Source organism: Sus scrofa, chromosome 4 (assembly GCF_000003025.6).
Source record: "Sus scrofa isolate TJ Tabasco breed Duroc chromosome 4, Sscrofa11.1, whole genome shotgun sequence".
In the NCBI taxonomy this organism is placed as follows: Eukaryota; Metazoa; Chordata; class Mammalia; order Artiodactyla; family Suidae; genus Sus; species Sus scrofa.
The window spans coordinates 67925792-67949042 of record NC_010446.5 but is presented as its reverse complement, the minus strand read 5'-3'; the positions used below and the strand labels follow the sequence as shown (position 1 = coordinate 67949042).

At 36.9% G+C, this 23251-nt stretch overlaps 1 protein-coding gene across 6 annotated transcripts in view; it reads left to right on the top strand.

Moving 5' to 3' along the window:
- LOC100521447 (serine/threonine-protein kinase Sgk3) overlaps positions 1-23251 on the top strand; it is a 173846-nt gene that overhangs the window by 124050 nt on the left and 26545 nt on the right. For all 6 annotated transcript variants that reach the window (XM_021089284.1, XM_021089280.1, XM_021089285.1 and 3 more), the window contains 4 exons: positions 3474-3546; positions 8709-8784; positions 18071-18158; positions 22738-22787. In XM_021089284.1, the coding sequence (XP_020944943.1) occupies positions 3474-3546; positions 8709-8784; positions 18071-18158; positions 22738-22787 (287 nt within the window). The remainder of the gene's footprint in view (positions 1-3473; positions 3547-8708; positions 8785-18070; positions 18159-22737; positions 22788-23251) is intronic.

Sequence of the window (23251 nt, the reverse complement as noted above, 5' to 3'; positions counted from 1 at the left end):
GTTGAGAAGTTCCAGGTAAACTATGAGAGAGATGAGAACTAGATGTAAAATATGTTTCAATGTCACAGAATATTAGAAATAAATTCTTTCTACCTACTTTTCTCATAATTGTTAATCATCATGCTACTTCTAGTTAAATTGCCTAACCTTTACTTTTGGTCTGAAAGGCTGTCATAAGCCTCCCTTCCTTTCATAGTTTCATTCTTGGTTGGAAATTAGTCTAACATTCCAGATTTTGAGTAGCTAACACAACTGAGATGAATATTGACTTCCAAAAGTCAATATTCTTTACCTAAGAGATCATTAGTTATTTAAATACCTAAAACCTGTTGTGTATATTCATTATTCATATATTAAATATTGTTTTTAATACAGTGTTTGCAGTTGCAGATACTTTCTTCAGTAGGAAGCTAAGGCACCATGGTCATTGTAAGACATGAGGCCAAATCTTACACAGGGACCAATGTTTGTGGAGAGCGTTGCCTTTAAGATTGTGCATAGGTAGGAGGCCAAAGAACACTGCTTGAGTTGCTCATTGGAGACCCCAGATTATTGAGACAGCTCTGGCTGCCAGGCTTTGCTTCAGTTAAGAAAAAAAAAGCAATTGGACCTCAGGTCCCAAATTTAAATATCTTCTGCTCTAAGAATAAATAGAAATCTCCTCATGTCATTATTTTAAAAATGGTAGATAACTAGATGTCCTCCAGGAAAAAAAAAAAAACCCAACAAAAAACCTGTTTCATATTTAAAAAGGTAATTTTTTTTTCAGTTTTCTTAACCTTGTCTCTTGATTTTAAAATAGAGTTATTTAGATACATGTCTGTGGGTTATCAATTGTAAAATAATGTAGAAGAAGGTAAGTAATTAAGAGATAAATTACTTACTGAGTGGGCCAGAGTGAATCAATTGTTGTCTAGCTGCATAACTTCCTGTGTTTTCTTAAGTCATGAAAGTTAGGCTTCTGATTCATTTCCGTTTAGCATTTCACTTTATTTGTATTTGTTCCAAATAATATTCAAATTTTTTGCCAGTTGAAATTGAACTTTTAAATAATATTGCAGTTTTTAACCAGCACCATATTCTAACCAACTGGGCTGAACAGCCTGTGTGTGTATCGCAGTTTTTAAAGTGGCTTTATTTTCCTGTGTAATATTAATACATATTCTAGAAAATAAAGACTATAGAGGAAAGTAAAACTAGATTAAACTTAAAATTCACCTGTAATGTCTCTACTCAGAGATAAAATATTGCAGCTGAACTTACTACAGATAGTTTTCATTATTGCTTAGTCAGAGTATATTGAGATAGTCTCTTTTGACTAAGGTCACATTTTTGAGATAAAATAATAGCCAACAAATTTAATAGGAGAATGTGTTTTATAATTTGAGTAATTAAAAACGGTTTATTTTTTGTTGGAGGATGAGTGAGGGTTGAACGGTTAGCTCTATTTGAAATTCTTGGATACTATTATATACATGATCAACATTTTTTTTAGTTTTATGCAGGTTTGTACCAATTAGGATACCTGGTTTATACTCGGATGGAAATAACATGTTGGTGAAGTAATACATCTACATGTACACAAAGATGGTTTATATGAGCGTCTTAGAGAAATAAGATCAAATTTTGTTCAGTGAACTACTAATAGATACGAATTTGAGATTGGTTTCTGAATTTTGCTTGAAAGATTACAGGGATTAGCTTAACCTTTTAAACATGTCCTTTCGTAGAACTGTTTTTAAGAGTGAGTAGCATAGGGGATGTCACCTAAATGCTCAGCACTGTGGACAACTGCATGAATGAAAAGCGTAGCATCCTCACGATGGTTTCCTGACTTAAATAGATGATTAAATTCTTTAAGTTTGTTTGGGGTGCTTCTCCCACCATGATCACTTTATTTCTTTTCTTTCCATCAAACAACCCATCTTAAGCTTTTTTACAGAAAATTTTCCCTGTGTGGTTGTGTCTTTATCATCCACCTCCCTCATTTTTCCTGAATTTCTCTTTCATCTTTTTCTTATTTTCCCATTTTCTGAGTCTTCCTCTCTTTATACAGCTCCCTCAAGTTCTGCCTCCTGTGGTGAACTGAGGGGCAAACAAACAAACAAACAAACAAAACGGGAATGGTACTGGCTGTGTTCCTTGATACTACAAAAGTAAAATTTCCAATCTGTAAACATGTTAACTGTCGGTTTAAATATGTTTATTATGACTGTAGTTTGTATTTGGACTGTATTTATTACAGAACTTGTTGAACACATACAGAACTTGTTGAACACACAGGAAGACTATATGACTAGAGAAAATACCATAATGTACCATCCATCTTCAGCAGTTACCATACACAGCTGTTCTTGTTTCATCTCCATCCCTAGCCAGTCTGCTGGAATTCTGAAGCAAATTTCAGACATCTTATCTTCCCATCTGTAATTACTTCAATTACATCTCTAAAAAGATAAAGATTCTTTAAAAATGTGTAATGTCATTATCACATCTAAAATAAGGATAATGCCTTAATATCAAATACTCAGTGTTTATATGACTTGTTGATAAGTCTGTGAAGTGTCTTTTAATCATTAAGTTTCCCCCTCCACTTCTTTTTTCTTTACAATTTTTTTTTGTTGTAAAAACAGGGTCATTTTTCTACAGATTTTTCAGTCTGAATTTTGCTGCTCATGGTGTAGAGTGATTAATACACTCTCCTTTCTTTGTATTTCTTGTCCATGAGAGTGTACATACATGTTATATATACGTGTGTCTGTGTGTATATATGGATATACATGTTTCTGTATGTATGAATATATATAGTATATTCATATGTATGTGTGTGTGGGGTTTTTTTTGACACCAAGCTTAAAATAAGCATTAACCTGTTTTTATGACTTCACTGCCCCAAATTTAATTTCTTCAAGACCAAGTCATTCTTACTCTGGGGATAAGAAAATCTGATAAACAAATATATCAGAATATTAATAGGAGGAAGGCTAGTGCAGAGGGTAGTGAAAGCAGAATTCATCAGCTTTCTTAGAAAACATTTGTCAATCTCTTCACTTAGAGAACACAGATTTCACACCTTCTCCTGAGGTGATAAATGGTGAGTGACGTATTCAGAACCTATACACCAGGTTGTATAGCCTAAGCACTTAACACACATCATTTTCTTTACACCTCACCATAGATCCATAAATGCCAAGATTATCCACATATTCAGACAAGAAAACTGAAGCACAGAGATGTTAAGTAACTCATCCAGGGTCACAGAGATACTAAGTGTTTTACTGGGACAAAATAGGATTAGTCAGACTAATGGTATTTTATTGGTATAATTTAATATTGTACATTTGATCATGATATACTTAAAAATATGTCTTACGGATTTTTTTTGAAAATTAGATTATATTTTGTTTTGGTGTATGTATAACTAGAAGACCTGTAGAATTAACTTCATATAGTGTTATTTTTTTTAATTCTAGTTAAGGAAACAGTTTCCTGCTATGGCCCTGAAGATTCCTGCCAAGAGAATATTTGGTGATAATTTTGATCCAGGTAAGCAGTAACTTCACAGACCAGCCATTGGTGATGGTTATTTTGAAGAAGTAATTTCTGCATTCATTGCACTGTATATAGCAGTATAGGACCTTACAAAGCTGATGGATCTCATTCTCTAAACACTTTGTGTTTTAATTTGTTTTGTCCTCACAACAACGCTTTGAGGTGGGTATTACTATCATCGTTGTTTTATAGATAAGGAAACTGAGGCACAGGTTAATTAATTTGCTCAGGAGTCGTATACAAGTAGTATATGTCAGATTTGGAAGTTAACTTCAAGCAGTCTGGCTTTAGATAAATTTATTGATTATTAAGGATAATGTGCAGTTCTTTTCTAACCATGAAGTATTCTTTGTTATGTGCAGAAATATTTACTAAATGTGTGCTCTATACATGGCACCCTGCAGGCCTCTGAATGGATTAGCAAGAAATGTCCTATAGTTTACCCTTGGGGAGCCTAATGGCACATAGGATTTCAGAAATCCAGAGGCCGTTTATATTTCTGAAGCCTCAAACTTCAGACTTTTAAAACTGAAATCCAGGAAATCAACCCAGTACACAAATGGCTACTTACAGAGAGACAGAAGTCTCTCCACCAGAATCTCTATGCTTAAAGTTTTCTACCCATGCAACAGGTGGATCCTGACAAGCTAGAGAGTTTCCTCCCTCCCCACTCTCTGTTTTTTAAGGGCTGCACCTGCAGCCTGTTGGAAGTTCCCAGACTACAGGTCAAATTGGAGCTGCAGCTGCCAGCCTACCCCACAGCCATAGCAACACCAGATCTGCAACCTATGCTGCATCTTGTGGCAACACCGGATCCTTAACCCACTGAGCGAGGCCAGAGATCTAACCCGAATCCTCATGGATACTAGTCCATTTCTTAACGTGCTGAGCTGCAACGGGAACCCTCCCTCCTCCCCACTCTTTTACTTCCTCAGCTTATTTGCTTGTAACCTTGTAACCCTGCAGACCCATGGTTCCTGACATGTCTGCTTTCTTGGTCACTGCTCAGTACATTCGCTCTCAAGTGGCTTATCTTGCTTCCTCTCTGTAACCTAACCTGGTACCATTCCTTTTCCTCCAAGTTGTCTTCACTGTACCCTGTGCAGTTCTGCCCATGACGAACAAACTCCTTTATCCTCCTCCGTCTTTTTCATATTTCTTTTGCATTCTTGCTTTCATTAACACTGAGTTTTTCCCCCAAGGCTGCTTGAAATCCCCTGTCATCTTCTCAACTAGAGGCTCTTTATTCTTTTATACTTTCTGAACCTTTTATACTTTCTGATTGGAGAGGGTTCTCATCCCCCCCCCCTTTTTTTTTTCACTTCCCCTATCTTATGTAGAATTTTTTTCTCTTGGGAGAATTTAGCACACTTTATTGTCATTGCCAGTCTGTCTTATCTGTCCACAGATTTTATGAGAGTGAATGCTTTGCCTTTTTTATTTATCTATAGTGCCTGGTAGATTCTTAATAAATATTACTTGAATAGGTTAGTCTAGCAGTAAAGAGCAGATTGAGTTAGCACAACAAAGGTAGATTTTACATTCCTTGGATTGATTCTGTAGGCCAGTGGCTTTTGTTCGCTTGTTCTCTCTTTTTCTTTTTTTTTTCTAGCTGTAGAACACTTTCGCCCTAGTGAAATTTTGTGCAGAAAATGTCATGTGTAGGACAAATAAAAACGAAGTGGCTTTGTTTGTGAGGCAATGAAGTGTGTCTGTGGAGTACAGGTTGAAAAGTGTCATGACGGGTAACACATGAGACTTAGAGTTATTTGAGTGAAGTGGCCACATGGTATGAAACCAGCAGTAGGCAGAGCACAGAGAACATGAGAGAGAGTCTGCGAGGTTGGTTAAGGGACTATTCTAGTAGTCCTCAAATTAGGTAATGAGCGCTACAGCTAGGGTGGAAATGGGTCTAAAAATGGAGCATATGTAGGAACTCTTACTTTTTTTCTTTTGCTTTTTAGGGCCACCCCTGTGGCATGTGGAAGTTCCCAAGCTCGGGGTCGAATCAGAGCCTCAGCTGCCAACCTGAGCCACAGCCATAGCAATGCCAGATCCAAGCTGTGTCTGTGACCCACACCACAACTCATGGCAACGCCAGATACCTAACCCACTGAGCAAGGCCAGGGATTGAACTTGCATCCTTTTGGATACTAGTCAGGTTCATTTCTGCTGAGCTGCGATGGGAACTCCCCCAAAAAGTCCTATAATTTTAAACTTGATTTGGAAATACAACATGAGATCATGATTTATTTTTCTCTCTCTAAAACTTTACATACTTCCCAGATCTCTCCCCCGGAAATGTCTAAAAGCAGTAACAAATAAGTAGCAGGGGCACAGCCTTAGCATCCAGGTTATCATCTCTAAACACCATTTCCCTCAGCTATACTTTAGTAAAACTTTAAGAAATGAAAAATAAAACAATTTCCCCCTTAAAGAAACAAAAGTTCCATGAAAAAATGGCAATTCAAGATCTTGGGCAAGAAATGTACAAGGTTGGTCCTTGGACATCTTGCCTGGAAGGAAAGAAGCTGTACAAGAAAACAGAGGTTTTAGAGTTCCACTGTGGCACAGTGGGTTAAGCTAAATGCAGCAGCTGGGGTCACTGGAGGTGTGGGTTTGATCCCTAGCTCAGTGTAGTGGGTTAAAGGCTCAGATTCAGTCCCTGGCCTTGGAACTTCAGTATGCTCTGGTGTGCCCATAAACAACAGCAACAAAAACAAAAAACCAAGAATACTGAGGTTTTCTCAGAAGGACACAGGAGCCCGGTTGATAGGGGCTTTCATTGGCCAAAGATGGTCAGTTAGGGCATGAAGAAAGAAATTGCCCTTCTTAACTTCATGCTTGACGGCTACCCTGGAGAATTCTTCCATACACCTTTCTGAGTTCTTATGCTGCAGCTTTTAAGTTCATGCTTGTCATTTTCTTTCTTTCAGCTTCTTTGTTTTGGTGATTACCAATGTCTGTAAGTTAGATTTTACATTCTTGAGGCAGATTTTAAGGGTTATTTCTGCCTATGCTTTTCGAAGTTAAAATTGCACTTTGAATTTAAAGACCTTTCTGTAAAGTATACACAGAATTAGCTATACTTTTTATATTCTAAATAATTTAATACCAAACCTTTTGCTGATAGGATCCTGAAGTCAATATGTAAACTACTTTTTGGGGGGTAGTTTTAAAAAAAACAAGGTTATTGGAGTTCCCGTCGTGGCACAGTGGTTAACGAATCCGACTATGAACCATGAGGTTGCAGGTTCGATCCCTGGCCTTGCTCAGTGGGTTAAGGATCCAGCATTGCCATGAGCTGTGGTGCAGGTTGCAGACATGGCTCCAATCCTGCATTGCTGTGACTGTGGCGTAGGCCAGTGGCTACAGCTCCGATTCGACCCCTAGCCTGGGAACCTCCATATGCCTCTAGAGCGGCCCAAGAAATGGCAAAAAGACAAAAACAAACAAACAAGATTATTGTATTACTGAAAAATAGCATTGCACAGTAACAAAAATAATTTGAGTTAATTAAATAAGAGATGGGGCATGTGAAACTTGGAGGCTATGAATGCTGGAATGTATATTCATTTGCTTTATGTTTTATTCATTCATATCAGTTAAGTACCTTCTAAAACACTGTGTAAGAGGTAAAGTTAAAAAAAAAAATTTGAAGGCATGATCCTTCCCTCAGTGACTTACGTAGAAACAACTTTTCTCAATTTTAACCTCTGCTAATTGAAGAGAAATAGGTTTGTACAAAATAAAAACCCATTTTTAACAGTAGAGTTTTGATAATACTAAACTAGGTAATCACCATTCTTATTTGCAGAGATTTCAGTGTTCTTGATTTTTTGTGTTTTGGGGGTTTGGGGGCTGTGCCCTTGGCACATAGACGTTCTCAGGCCAGAGATTGAACCTGTGCCATGGCACTGACCGGGGCTGCTGCAATAACAACACTAGATCCTTATCCTGCTGTGCCACAAGGGAACTCTGATATTTCTTGATTTTTTTTTTTTTTTTTTTTTTGTCTTTTTGCCATTTCTTGGGCCGCACCCACGGCATATGGAGGTTCCCAGGCTAGGGGTCTAATCGGAGCCGTAGCCACCGGCCTACACCACAGCCACAGCAACACGGGATCCTTAACCCACTGAGCAAGGCTAGGGATCGAACCCGCAACCTCATGGTTCCTAGTCGGAGTCATTAACCACTGAGCCATGATGGGAACTCCTGATTTTGTTTGTTTTTGATTTTTTGCTTTAAGTTGGTATGATTTTTCAGTCATCAGTGTCATAGTGTTAATTTTTATTACTTGGTAGTACATGAGGAGTTGGGCAAAAACAAAGTATCTCTCCAGGTTTTGTGGTGAGTCTGCTTAGAACCTAAAGTAGGCATTTTGGGGGAGAATTTTCTTTGGGGAAATATGTTGTCTGCTTTATTTTATAACCATTGTATTTATAGGTTTAAAAATATATTTGTAAGTATTTATTCCTTATTATATGAAACATGAACTAAGAAATAACTTCTTGGAATTCCCGCTATGGTGCAGCACCTTATAGTATCCATAAGGATGAGGGTTCCATCCCTGGCCTTGCTCAGTGGGTTGGGGAACTGGCCATGCTGTGAGCTGTGGTATAGGTCACAGATGCGGCTCAGGTCCATTGTTGCTGTGGCGGTGGCATAGGCCAGCGGCTACAGCTCTGATCTGACCCCTAGCCTGGGAACTTCCATATGCCACAGGTGTGGCCTTAAAAAGCAAAAAAAGAAAAGAAAAAAGGGAGTTCCCATTGTGGCCAGTGGTTAATGAATCCGACTAGGAACCACGAGGTTGTGGGTTCGATCCCTGGCCTCACCCAGTGGGTTAAGGGTCCGGCGTTGCTGTGAGCTGTGTTATAGGTCGAAGACACAGCTTGGATCTGGCATTGCTGTGGCTGTGGCATAGGCCGGCAGCTACAGCTCCGATTTGACCCCTAGCCTGGGAACCTCCATATGCTGCAGATGTAGCCCTAAAAAGACAAAAAAAAAAAAAAAAAAGAAAAGAAAAGAAAGAAAGAAAGAAAAAAGAAAGTTTCTTAATCAAAATTTACAATCTTGTGCTTATCTATCTTGTATAACTGTATAATTTCATGGTCTAATAGAAATAATCCTAATAGCATTGTCTCTCTTAACAGATTTTATTAAACAAAGAAGAGCAGGACTGAATGAATTCATTCAGAACTTAGTTAGGCATCCAGAGCTTTACAACCAGTAAGTAATTTTCATTGTGATCTAAGGAGGCACTGAAGCCAAACCTAAGACTATTGAATAAGCTGCTGGTGCATATTTTATATATTCTTTGGAATCTTACTGTGCTATATATTTTTGTGAAATCTTCCTCAGGTATTTTTCCCATGATGTTCTTAATCTTTTAAGAATTTTTACCCTGATATTCTTAATCCTCTTTTCCCTCCATCAGCTCAAGGCATGAGTTCTTTTCTTTCTTCCTATTGTGCTTGTTCCATAGATTGAACTTGAGAGGAATTTGCACAGTTAAAACAGTTTGCTATTTACTTGATGTTGTATTTATTCATGCTTTAAGAAAACATATCTTAAGTACCTCTGTGTGCACTGAAAATATGAAGAGAAATTAATGTCATCCTTACCTTCCACAAGCCTAGGATCCAAGTCTAGTGGGAGAAACAGATTTAGAAACAAGTAATTAAATCAGAGGAAGTTTTATGATAAAAGTCCAGAGGACAGCAGATATAAATTGGCCAACTCTTCTTTGTAGGGGGCAGGAAGGTTTCCTTCAAGAAAAAAAGGTTGGGAGAGCATTCCAGGCAAAGGGAGCAGTGCATGTAACGGAGTCTTTGTAACAAAGAGCCTGTGATGTTTAGGATGCTTAAATTAAGTATTAGCATTTCATGGTACCTGGAACACAGAGTAGGTGACAGAAAGGAGATGAGGCTGAAGGAATTGGCAAGGGCTGAGCACATGTGCCATGACTTTATGCAACCTACGTCAGCATTCTGTGTCCCCAGACAGGGCCTGCAGCCCTTCTCAGCACAGCCTTCTAGGCAACTTCTTAATATGAAGGTACTTTCCCAGCCCTGTGTGTGTCTGGTAGGCTAGCATCTCTGATGAAGGCAGAAGAGTGGGTCATCTCATAACTACCTAGGAACATAGAGGTACGTCCGTGGTTTGAAATGCCTTTTCATTTTGAATCTGGTAATTGGTTCATGGGTATTCATTATATTCATTGTGGTTTGTAATTTACATTATGTTACTTAACATGGTTTTGCATGAATTAAGTATCCCATTCTAAGAAGAATAAAGTAGAACATTTGGGAAACCTTCCTACAGCTCACCTATCTTTGTAGATGCAAAGGCTGCCTGTGGACAGTGATGCAGACATGATACCTTTTATTAGTCTTTTCAGAATCACAACACTGAAGGACTGTATTTGAGCCACTGTTCTCAGAACAATAATGACGTTTATTGATCCTCACAGTTTGTAGAGGCCTCCTACATCCTGAGCAGGTGTTCTGACCTCCTTTTTTAACTTAATATACTAAATCAGTGAAATACTAGAGCTGGACCTCCTCTGACCATGGTCCTCTGCCCAGTGCTCTAGATTTCATTCCCATTGACACTCACAGGTAGGAGAAGGGTCAGAAGGCCCAGCACCCGCTTTAGCTCTGGGATTAGCCCTCAGCTCAGCCGGAGGGGCAGCTGCCTTTCCATTCAGGGCCTCCAGCAGGTGGTGGAGGAACACAGCCTTGGGCAGGATCCTGGAGCTCAGGGTTCCTACATGTGGTGAGTTCCTCAGCAAAGAGTCTTTTATCATTTGGCTCTTTGTATAATTATTTTTTAAACATTGTGCCTTTTCCCCTGGGACCAATTCTGTGTTATCTTGAGCTTAGATTTCCTCCTCTAATGTGTAATTTTTGTTGTATGCATTGGAGATTACTTCACATTGGAGTATTACTGGCTTGTTTGAAATGCATACGTTGAGAGCTTGAATTTGTCTCCTTCTTCGACAGAGCCTCACATGGAATACGTATAGCATAAGTGGTGGTGGTTTTCAGTATTTCTCCTGGTATTTGGAACAGTGTTACTCAGAACCTCTAACAGTATATTTTAAATGCTGAGAATTCATTTTGGATATAGAAGTGTTGTATTATAAAGATGTTATATTTGGTATTGAAATTCAATTAAAGCCAATGCGATTATTTTAACTTTAACATTATACTTTTAAAATACACAGTTCTTAAGTCTACAGCCCAATAGGTTTTTCCATATCTGTGCACCTTGTAACTACCACTGTTCCATTGGAGAAGAGACTTGTGGTTGCCTGATGGGAGGGGGAGGGAGTGGGAGGGAGCGGGAGCTTGGGCTTATCAGACACAACCTAGAATAGATTTATAAGGAGATCCTGCTGAATAGCATTGAGAACTATGTCTAGATACTCATGTCGCAACAGAAGAAAGGGTGGGGGAAAAAACTGTAACTGCAATGTATACATCTAAGGATGACCTGACCCCCTTGCTGTACAGTGGGAAAATAATAAAAAAATAAATAAATAAATAAAATAAAATAAAATAGAGGACATTTCTAGCACCTTCAAAATAAATAGCCAAGAGAGGTTTTGGGTTTTTTTTTTTTTTTTTTCCCTTTTTTGGATGCCCTGTGGTGTATGGAGTTCCCGGGCTAGGGTTCAGATCCGAGCTGTGTTTGCGACTTAAGCTGTGGCTGTGAGAGCACCAGATCCTTAACCCAGTATTCTTGGCCAGGGATCGAACCTGCATCCCAGAGCACCCAAGACACTGCTGATCCTGTTGTGCCACAGCAGAAACTCCAAGAGGCTTTTTTCCCCCCCCACTGTACAGCAAAGGGATCAAGTTATCCTTACATGTGTACATTACATTTTTTTCCCCACCCTTTTTTCTGTTGCAACATGAGTATCTAGACATAGTTCTCAATGCTACTCAGCAGGATCTCCTTGTAAATCTATTCTAAATTGTGTCTGATAAGCCCAAGCTCACGATCCCTCCCACTCCCTCCCTCTCCCCCTGGGCATCCACAAGTCTATTCTCCAGGTCTGTGATTTTCTTTTCATTTGTGCTGGATATTAGATTCCAGTTATAAGTGATATCATATGGTATTTGTCTTTGTCTTTCTGACTCATTTCACTCAGTCTCTAGTTCCATCCATGTTGCTGCAAATGGCATTATGTCATTCTTTTTTATGGCTGAGTAGTATTCCATTGTGTATATATACCACATCTTCCTAATCCAATCATGTGTTGATGGACATTTGGGTTGTATCCATGTCCTGGCTATTGTGAATAGTGCTGCAATGAACATGTGGGTGCATGCGTCTCTTTTAAGTAGAGTTTTGTCCAGATATATGCCCAAGAGTGGGATTGCGGGGTCATATGGAAGTTCTGTGTATAGATTTCTAAGGTATCTCCAAACTGTTCTCCATAGTGGCTGTACCAGTTTGCATTCCCACCAAGAGTGCAGGAGGGTTCCCTTTTCTCCACAACCTCTCCAACACTTGTTATTTGTGGACTTATTAATGATGGCCATTCTGACTGGTGTGAGGTGGTATCTTATGGTTGTTGTTTGTTTTTTAACCTAGTGTTTAACTGACATTTTCTTTTTAATGAAACTGACATTTCATATTTTCTGAATCTCATCTGTTAATGGAACTTTGTTATTTGTCACACCCTTCATTTGAACATCAAACTGTTTATAAAATAGTACAGATTTAAGTGAGCAAGAAGAAAATGCCAGTCAGCAAGTGTCTCTTGAAGGGCTACTGTGTTCTAGTCTTATTCCATGTGGAAAATGCACTTCAAAGAGCTTTACTTCAATAGAGAAAAGGTTGCTTTTAAAATAACTATTAGTAAAATTGAATTTAAAAATCATTTTAGGAGTTCCCGTCGTGGCGCAGTGGTTAACGAATCCGACTAGGAACCATGAGGTTGCGGGTTCGGTCCCTGCCCTTGCTCAGTGGGTTAACGATCCGGCGTTGCCGTGAGCTGTGGTGTAGGTTGCAGACGCGGCTCGGATCCCGAGTTGCTGTGGCTCTGGCGTAGGCCGGTGGCTACAGCTCCGAATCCACCCCTAGCCTGGGAACCTCCATATGCCGCGGGAGCGGCCCAAGAAATAGCAACAACAACAACAACAACAACAACAACAGACGAAAGACAAAAAAAAAATAAAAATAAAAAATAAAAAAAATAAAAATAAAAATCATTTTAAAACTTGAATAAAATGTTATTTCTGGAGTTCCTGTCGTGGCTCAGTGGTTAACGAATCTGACTAGGAACCATGAGGTTGTGGGTTTGATCCCTGGCCTTGCTTATTGGGTTAAGGATCTGGCGTTGCCATGAGCTGTGGTGTAGGTTGCAGACGTGGCTCGGATCCCACATTGCTGTGGCTCTGGCGTAGGCTGGCGTCTACAGCTCCGATTTGACCCCTAGCCTGGAAACCTCCATGTGCCGCGGGAGCGGCCCTAGAAATGGCAAAAAGACAAAAAAAAAAAAGTTATTTCTCTGACCCTTGGATAGAACAGGGCTTGCTGAGCATATTGGCAGCGAATGATGTATGACAAAGTAAAACAATGACAAATTTGACTCATAAGAACTTTTGACCTCCAAAAATTACAAGCGAAATTAAAACCCAAAAATATAAAAAGTTTCCCATGATAAAGGAGGTAGGTAAATATACTTAATAAAAGTGCTTATTCAGATAATAAACGCTTAAGACACCAAAAAAAAAAAAAAAAAGGGACAAAGCACATTAACAATTTACAGAAGACACAGGGAACTATGTCTAGTCACTTGTGATGGAACATGATGGAGGATAATGTGAGAAAAAAAATGTATGTATGTGTACAACTGGGTCACTTTACTGTACAGCAGAAATTGACAGAACACGTTAAATCACCTATAGTAGAAAAAAACAAAGCCTTACAAAAAACAGTCTACAGAAGAGACGATGCAAATGGCTGATTAATTACTAGAGAAAATGAACATTTCCTTGTCTATTTAACAAATGCAAATAGAAGCAAAAATACCTTATTTTAGCTTTATTGCAGTATAACACATATAGGAGCTTAAATCATGACTCTACAGCTTAATGAACTGTGAAAAAATGAATATATTTATCACCCTTGCCAGCCCAAGGAGTAGAACATCACCAGCACTCCTCACACAGCTCAATCTCTGTTCCTTCCCGAAGGTAATTACTCTCCTGATTTTTACCAGCAGAGATTAACATGCCCTGTTCCTGAACTTTATGTAAATGGAATCATACATTACATATTTCTGTATGTGGCTTATTTTCAGCAATGTAAGAGTTACCTAGGTTGTTGCTTATAGCTATAGTTTGTTCATTTCTGGTTCTGCCGATGGACATTGGAGTTATTTCTATTTTCTGTCTGTAATGAGTAATGTTGACATTCACATATCTTTCCTTGCACATGTGCAAGCATTTCTGATGTATACCCAGAAGAAGAGAACTTCGGGTTGTAGTATATGTATATGTATGTATATATGTAACCTTAGTGGATAATGCTAGATAGCTTTCCAAAGTGACTGTACCAGTTTACACTCCTACAGTTGGCATTTACATTCTCACCAAGTGAGAATACATTGCTCACTTCACCAACACTTAGTATACTTAGTCTTTTCAACTTTAGAGTATCAAATTCCAATTCAAAGTAGAAATTCTAGTTCTAATTTCTGTTTTTGTTGTTGTTGTTGTTGTTTGTCTGTTTGTCTTTTTTAGGGCTGCTCCCATGGCACAGGAGGTTCCCAGGCTAGGGGTCTAATCAGAGCTGTAGCTGCCGGCCTACACCACAACCACAGCAACGAGGGATCTGAGCCATGTCTGCAACCTACACCACAGCTCACAGCAACACTGGATCCTTAACCCACTGAGCAAGGCCAGGGATTGAACCCGCAACCTCATGGTTCCTAGTCGGATTCGTTAACCACTGAGCCACAACAGGAGCTCCTGTAGTTCTAATTTCAAAACTAGAATTTTCAGTTCCAGTGAGTGTATCTTACTGTTGCTTTAATTTGCATTTCACTAATTACTAATATAATTGAGTTCCCTCTCTTTAAAATTTTTCACATATTGAACTATGAGGGTGCTAATATAAACCAATTGTTTAATTGGGGGTGAAGAGAGTCTTCAGGATGTTCATGTCTTGTTAGGAGAGAGAGTAGAAATTGGCATAACCTCCCTGGAAATTAGCTAAGCAAACTACTTAGAGCCTAAAAATGGTTTATAATTCAAACCAAATATTTTTTTAAAATCTGTAGTGAAAATCATAAGTGCAGTTCTAGTGTACACAATGTTTGTCTACTGCAACATTATTTATACTAGTGAAAATTGTACAGTCAAAAGTTGGAAGCCATATATATACATATATATACATACTCTAAAGTGAAAGAATCATTGAGTAACTTTTAGTGTATCCATATTAATACAATATCATACACCTTTCAAAACTGATAACAAAATATTTTTAACAACATGGTGAAGTCCTTTTGATGTAATTTGTAGGTTTTAAGAACAGTAAAATAAAATACTTGAAATAAAGCGTTCATTTAACTATGCAGAGAAAAAGACCCAAATATAATTGACCAAAAGTAAATAGTAGTTGCCTCTGTGTGTTAAGAATGAAGACTCTCACCCCCCCTTAAAACTTTTTTTTAAATAAAACTCACATAATGTAAATTTTTAGTCTACAGTTTTATCTTTTTAAAGTCTACAGTTCAGTGGTTTTTAGTATAGTTGCAATGCTGTACAATCATCATTATCTTATTCTATCACCCCAAGTCTAAACTAACAGTAACATCACTCCAGAAAGTAACGATTTTCTAATCTCTCCTTTCACCCAACCCTTGGCAACCATTAATCTACTTTATATTTTTATGGATTTACCTATTAGGGGTATTTCATATAAATGGAATCATATATATGACCTTTTAAAAATCTTCCTTTGTTCATTTAGCATAATGTTTTTTAAGTTCATTCATATTGTAACGTGTAGCAGTATTTTGTTCCTTTTCATGGTTGAATAATATTCCATTACATGAATACGCCACATTTTGTTTATCTGTTTATCATTTGAATTGACATTTGGGTTGTTTTCACTTTTTGGCTATTATGAATAATGCTGCTGTGAATATATGTTTGTGAGTTTTTGTGTGAATATGTATTTTTATTTCTTTTGGGTATATACTTAGGAGTGGAATTGCTGGGTCATACAGTAGCTGTGTTCAGCTTTTCAAGGAATTGCCTGCTTTCCACAGTGGTTGTACCCTTTCATGTTTCCACCAGCCTCTCCCCTTTAAAAATTATTTTTCATCTTTCTCAATTTTTTAAAATGAGTGTATATTATTTGTATTTAATTATTATGAACAGTTTGGAAGTCTTGCCATTTATGACAACATGGATGGCCATGGAGGGCACTGTGCTAAGTGAACTAAGTTAGAGAAAGATGAATACCATGTGAATTCACTTAAGTGTGAAATCTTTCAGAAACCCAAATTTGTAGTCATTGATACGGAGAACACATTGGTGGTTGCCAGAGGTAGGGGGTAGGTGAAATGGATGAAGGTTGTCAAAAGGTACGAACTTTCAGTTATAAAATAAATGTCATGGGATGTAACTGTATAGCATGGTGACTATAGTTAATAATGTGTGTCACATGTTTACAACTAGCTGAGAGAGTAGATTAAAAGTTCTTATCACACAATCAAAAAAATGGGTAAAAAATGTGTATGTGTGGTGGTCATTACACAATATATACAAGTATTGAAGCATTATGTTATACATCTGGAACTAATGTTATATGTCAATTATATCTCAACTTTTTAAACTTTTTTTAAATTGAAGTATAGTTAATTTGCAGTATTGTGTTAGTTTTAGGTGTACAGTGAAGTGATTCAGTTTTATACACACACACACACACACACACACACATATTCTTTTTCAGATTCTTTTCCATTATAGATTTTTATAAGATACTGAATACAGTTCCCTCTGCTGTGCAGTTGGTCCTTGTTTATATATACTAGTGTGTATCTGTTAATCCCAAACACTATGGAGGTTCCTTAAAAAAAACTAAACTTAGAGTTATCATGTGATCCTGCAATCCCACTCCTGGGCATATATCCTGAGAAAGCCCTAATTCCAAAAGATGCATGCACCCCAATGTTCATAACAGCATTATTTACCATAACCAAGTCATGGAAGCAACCTAAATGTCCATCAACAGGAATGGATAAGGAAGTTGTACCTATATACAATGGAATGTTACTCAGCCATAAAAAAGAATGAATGCCATCTGCAGTGATAGGGGCCTAGAGATTATCATATTTAAGTGAAGTCACGCAGGGGAAGACAAATATCATTTATATGTGGAGTCTAAAAAAAATGATACAAATAAGCATATTTACAAAACAGAAATAGAATCAGACATTGAAAACAAACTTATCATTACCAAAAGGGAAAACAGCAGGGGACGGGGTAGCAGTGGGAGGGAGAGAGAAATTAAGAGTTTTGGATTAACACATCAACTTTTTAAAAAGACCCCCCCCCCCGCAAAAAAAAAGAACAATTTGGGAAGAGGTGCCTTAGATGTGGAGATTTAATCATTCCTCAGGATTGTCATTGGTTCATGCAAAGCCCATCTTTTATTTTAGACCATTTTTTTTCTTATTTCTTCTTTCCCCACTGTTGATGCCCAATTCAATGTGTTTGTTATATGTCTTTGGCTACTAGTTTATCAACTGTTGCTTTGTGTGAGTGTTTAACATATCTGCATAAACTTTGCTGTGCTGTGTTTCCTCATTTCTGACTGCTGACTGTTGACTGGTACTCTCTGCAGGCAGTTACCGTAGCTTGCTTACTCATTTCCCTAGTGGTTACTGGCTGTTTTGCTTCTGATTCACAACTTTAGAGAATATTGCAATCAGTATCCTAGTTACATGTCTTTCACTGAACCTGTACATAGTATTTTCTGTGGTTTATTCTTAGAATTGGAATTTCTGGCCCCAGGGAAAATGGATACTCAGCTTAACCAAATATTGCCACATTGCTTTTCAGAAAAGTTGGTTCATTTTACATTCTCACCAGCAATACGTGAGGGTGTTCCTTTCCTTATATCCCTACCAACTTTTGGTGTTATGTGTTCTTCTAAATTTTCCTGACTAGTGGACGTAAAGTGATTGCTCATTGTTTTAATTTGTATTTTTCTGATTATTAATGAAGTTTGGTATCTTCATAAATTTCCTTATATACCATTTGAGTTTTCTCTTTTATGAACTGTTTATGCCTTTGCCCATTTGCTTATTAGATTCCCTATTTTTTAAAATTAATTTGCTTATTCCTTTCTTAATAATGATTATTAATGGATTTTGTTTGGCTTTCTTACTACAAATTCTACTATAGTTACTTTTATTTTCATGTTTACAGGGAGAAAAGCTGTAGAAATGCAAAGTCATAATAAAGTTAATTTTTGTTTTTAGTCCAGATGTCAGAGCATTCCTTCAAATGGACAGTCCAAAACATCAGTCAGATCCATCTGAAGATGAGGATGAAAGAAGTACTCAGAAGGTAGTAAGAGGAATTGTATTTTTTAGCAGAAAAAAATACCATTCCCCAAAGATGAAATTATTGGCCACTTTAGGACATTTACTTAAAACACAGTAATTTCATCCATTGTAGATTTTCTACTCTTTCAAATTCTTTAAAACAAATGTGTACACTTCTTACTGATTACTGTTTCTTATAAAATTTATAAAATGAGTACTTTTTCATAGTAAAAAGTAATATAGATATTTTGAAAAATAGTAATTTAGAAGTCTTACCCATATTACCATCAACCATAACCAGTAATTTTTGACATTTTAATGATTCCCTTTCTAATCTCTTAATATATGGAAATTTTAAAAATTATCTAATTATGTAGATTATAAAGTTTGTGTTTTGCTTTCTTCACTTTACCTCCTTAGTTTTTAATCATCGTCTATCTTCATCATCATCACCGTACTTGAAACTATCGTTTTGAATTTTGGCCAGCAGGAAATCCCTTTTCAGCCAGAAAACATTCCTCTTCTTTTGAGTTGTCAGGTTTTGATATGTAGAGCAGTCAGTACACATGTGCTGGTTGGCATCAACGAGCTTCTGTTGTTGTAGTTATATGCACATAATCACGTTCTTAATAAAGAACAGAATATTATATTCTTTTTTAATTAATTGTGATAAATATAATAAGCTTGTGCCTGCTTATGAAGATATTTTCAACATATACTTTAGAAAGTTATGTTTAGAAACATAAATTATAGTAATTAACTCAAAGGATTATTATGTAGCAATTAAAAGTATAATTACAAATGTTATATAAATATGATAATGCCTTTATAATTCAAAATTGATTAATACTATTGTTAACTATATACATAAAAATCAGAGGTGTTGTACATTTTTTTTCATAATGTCTTTTAATTTTGTTACATTTATGTTTTTGTGATTTAAAAGATAATGTCAGGCCTTGAAACATTACTGTCCCACAGCTAAAAATCTTCATTTGAAAAATAGATGTGACTGCTAGAAAGTAGTTATTTTCTTTCTCTGACACTCTAAAAGGATTCTTACTTAAGTGAACAGATTTAACTCTCACATCTATGACATAGTTGCTCCTAGGACAATGTAAAAGAATATTTTAATTTTGTATCTGTGCTATTGGTCAAAAGAGAAACCACAAGCTGGGAAAACATGTAACAAATAAAGCAGAAGAAGGAATAATGTGTATGTTAAAAAAAAAAAAAAAAAAAGCTCCTACAAATGGATTTTTGAAAACAATGGTATTTAAGACTGAGGAGGTGAAAGGAAAAGAGAGATGAAGAGATGTTCTTAGTTAACAAATGTGTGGGGAAATGTTCAACCTTGTTGCCATTAGCAAATGAAACTTTTAAATGAGAGATTTTTTTTCTCTACCAAATTAACAAAAATGTAAATAAAATACACCAGGACTAATAAGGGTAAGGTAAGATGAGCATCCTTGGGTATTACTGGTGTTACAGTTTTATGCAACTCTTTTGGAAAGCAAATTTGGCAGTATGTATCAAACATGAAAATCATGTTACTCAGGAGTCAATGCAAATGAAATAATCCTCCACACAGGAAAAAATGAAGATGTTCATTTTAGTATGATTTATACTGAGAAGTTAGGATCCTTTTAAATATTCATTGAAAATAGTAGTTGTCTCTATATATTGTACATTTTAAAAGTATTCCTAAAGATGCTAATATTTTAGGTCTTGACATACTATTAAATCAGGGTATAAAATTTTTTTTATTTTTGTTTTTGTCTTTTTGCCTTTTCTAGGGCCGCTTCACACGGCATAGGGAGGTTCCCAGGCTAGGGGTCTAATCGGAGCTGTAGCCGCTGGCCTACGCCAGAGCCACAGCAACTTGGGATCCGAGCCGCATCTGCGACCTACCCAACAGCTCACGGCAATGCCGGATCCTTAACCCACTGAGCGAGGGCAGGGATCAAACCAGAAACCTCATGGTTCCTAGTCGGATCCGTTAACCACTGCACCACGAAGGGAAATCTGGGGTATAAAATTTTTATGCAGATTTATACAATGTGATCACAGTTTTTAGAAGTTATGGAAAGACCATGAAAGTGCTATAAATATTTGTAAAATCATCTGTCAGTAAGCTCATGGATTTTTAAAAACATCTTCCTACTACTTTTCAGATTTTTCCAATTAAGAGTATATATTTTTAATTGAAAAAGATGAAACCATTCAGAAATATTTTTAAGAGTAAAATTTATGTAACCATGATTTTCCATGTTTTTTTATTAATCATGTTGAGAGTATGTAAGTTTAGATCATGTAAAGAATGTCTTGACTTGCTATAGGGGAATGCTCTTTGAAGAAAAAAGACAGATTAAGAAATTCTTAGACTTAAGAATTCAAGAATATTGTTTAAGATTCTAGAAGCCAGCCTAGAAATTTCTGGCTCCTGTTCTGCCACTAAATTTTGTTTCTTGTTTCATCCATAAAATCTGGAACTTGGACCAGCAACTCTTGCGGTTTTAAATTATTGATAAAAAAAAAAAAAAAAACTCTTTAAAAAAGAGAAAGGCATACTTCATCTAACAGTTGTAACTTTTATTTTTTAATTAAAATATCTGTGAAATGTATCCCTTTTATTTTTTATTTTATTAAAAACTTATTAAAAGAATAAGTTCATTGAAATTACAACTTGTTATCAGATTGTGTGGAATACTATGGTACTTAAACATAATCATGATATATGTAAGTCAAATCATTATGCCGTATATCTGAAACTTATACAGTGCAGTATGTCGGTTGTATCTCAGAAAAACTGAGATGGGGGAAGCTTACTTCGTATTAAAGTTATGCCACAACAGGACAAACCTCATCTAATGAACTAGAATGTTTATACATTTGTTTTTGTCTTGAGCTAGACTATTACACTTCCTTATATTTCTGTCTTGGGATTGAAAATTTATTATATGAAGAGTTTTCATATAAAGATATTAGTAAGAAGTACATTTGTTTGTCACTGAAAAGCTGATGCCAACGTTATTTCATAAGAAATGTATTGTACTTAAGATCGTTGGCCTTTTATTTTAAAAAAAAAACAACTTGTATTCTGAAGATGGTAGGTTTCACATGAATTTAAGTGGGAATATGTATGTCTCATAAGAAACTGCTTAGAGAAGTTCCCATTGTTGGTGCAGCAGAAACGAGTCTGACTAGTATCCATGAGGATGCAGGTTGGATCCCTGGCCTTGCTTAGTGGGTAGGGGATCTGGCATTGCTGTGAACTGTGGTGCAGGTCACAGATGCAGCTTGGATCCTGCATTGTTGTGGCTGTGCTGTAGGCTGGCAGCTGTAGCTCCGTCTACCCCCAGCCTGGGAACTTCCATATGCTCTGGGTGCAGCCATAAAAAGCAAAAAAAAAAAATGCTTAGATAAAAAAATGTAGATTCTGATTAAAGAGAAGTTTTTAAAAGCTTGTTTCATATCTATAGCTCATATGAAATGTAATTATATAGAGCTTTAGTAAAAGTTTGCATATTTGAGACATCTCTAATTCTCTGAATGTATAAAGAATTTCCAAGTGAGTTTATGTGAAACAGTTAACTCACATTTGGCTTTTGTGAAAAATACTCACTATAAAAGGATCATTAGATTAATCTTTGAGGATTTTGAGTTAAATTTCTAGCTAATTATTAGTGTGCTAGAATTTTTAATTAGTTTATGGTACACTAGGTGAGTAAAGATTAGCTTTTAAGTTAATAACAGATTAAATTTACTTGAAGTGTTGTTAAGAAAAAAGCCTATCTAAAATTACAATACTACCGCAATGGTGGAATTACAAATAAGCTTAGAAATAAATCTACCTCCCCTCAAATTAAAACTTCAGTCCAGCATTTGCAGTCTTTATCATCATATGATCATTTTCTATCATTAATGGTAGCTTATTAAAAAGTATTCGAGGCATTCCCATTGAGCTCAGCAGGTTAAGAACCTGACTAGTAGCCATGAGGATGCAGGTTCAATACCTGGCCTCTCTCAGTGGGTTAAGGATCCAGCGTTGCCACAAGCTGCAGCATAGGTTGCAAATGTGGCTCCGATCTGGTGTGGCTGTGGCTGTGGGGGTAGGCCATCAGCTGCAGCTCTGATCCAACCCCTAGCCTGAGAACTTCCATACGCCAAGGGTGAGGCCCTAAAAAGAAAAAAAAGTATTTGAAAATTAAAATAAAATAAAAGCTATTTTAAACCAATTTTTTAATGTAAAAATGATCCCTCTTAAATCGTGTTTTTATTGCCTACCTCTTCCAAGGAACTTCCCGGTGTACTTCATTCATTTGCCAACTTTAAGCTTGACTTCTGCCTTACCTTTTCCCTTACAACTGCTCTTGAAATTTATCTTCAACATGCTTATTTATATTTATTGTGTATTTTTCCAAAAGCCTATGCATTTATTAAAAATCAGGGCTTCAGGGTTTTTTTACATGGCAAATAAGAAATTGTCTGTGGCCCAGTTATGTATATTTTATTTCAGAAATATCCATTGATTGATAACCATTGAAGCTCCAGTAAGAATGTTAAATTCTTTTTTTTTTTTTTTTTTTACCTCCCAACAGCTACACTCTACCTCACAGAACATCAACCTGGGACCATCTGGAAATCCTCAGTAGGTTTAATTTGTTTCAAGCTAACTGGATTTGAGGAGGATACTTTTTGTGGATGTGCAGATGTGCATAATCGTACCAGTTTAGCTGGAAGCCTGTGAGATAGAACTGTAGTTAACAGCGAATATAGTACTGTCATGTGCTTGCCTAATATACTGCTCTAGCTCCTCTTTGTCTTAGTAGAGCTCTGAGGAGATTTTAATCCACAGGTTGTTGGTTGGGTTCTGCTATTTTGCCAGTGTTGCTTTCCTGATGTGTGTGTGTGCCTGTGCACCCTCACGCAGAAGATCAAGAGACCATCTTTCCCAGGGGACTGTAAGTCCTGGGAGGTACTTGGGAATTACTCTCGCAGTAGCATCCCTGCAGGCCTAATTGGTATTCTCCTGGTGCTCGGTGTCATTGGTACAACCCTAGTTATTTGTCAGCTTGTTCAGGATGCGTCTTGATGGACATTAGCATTTGAAAG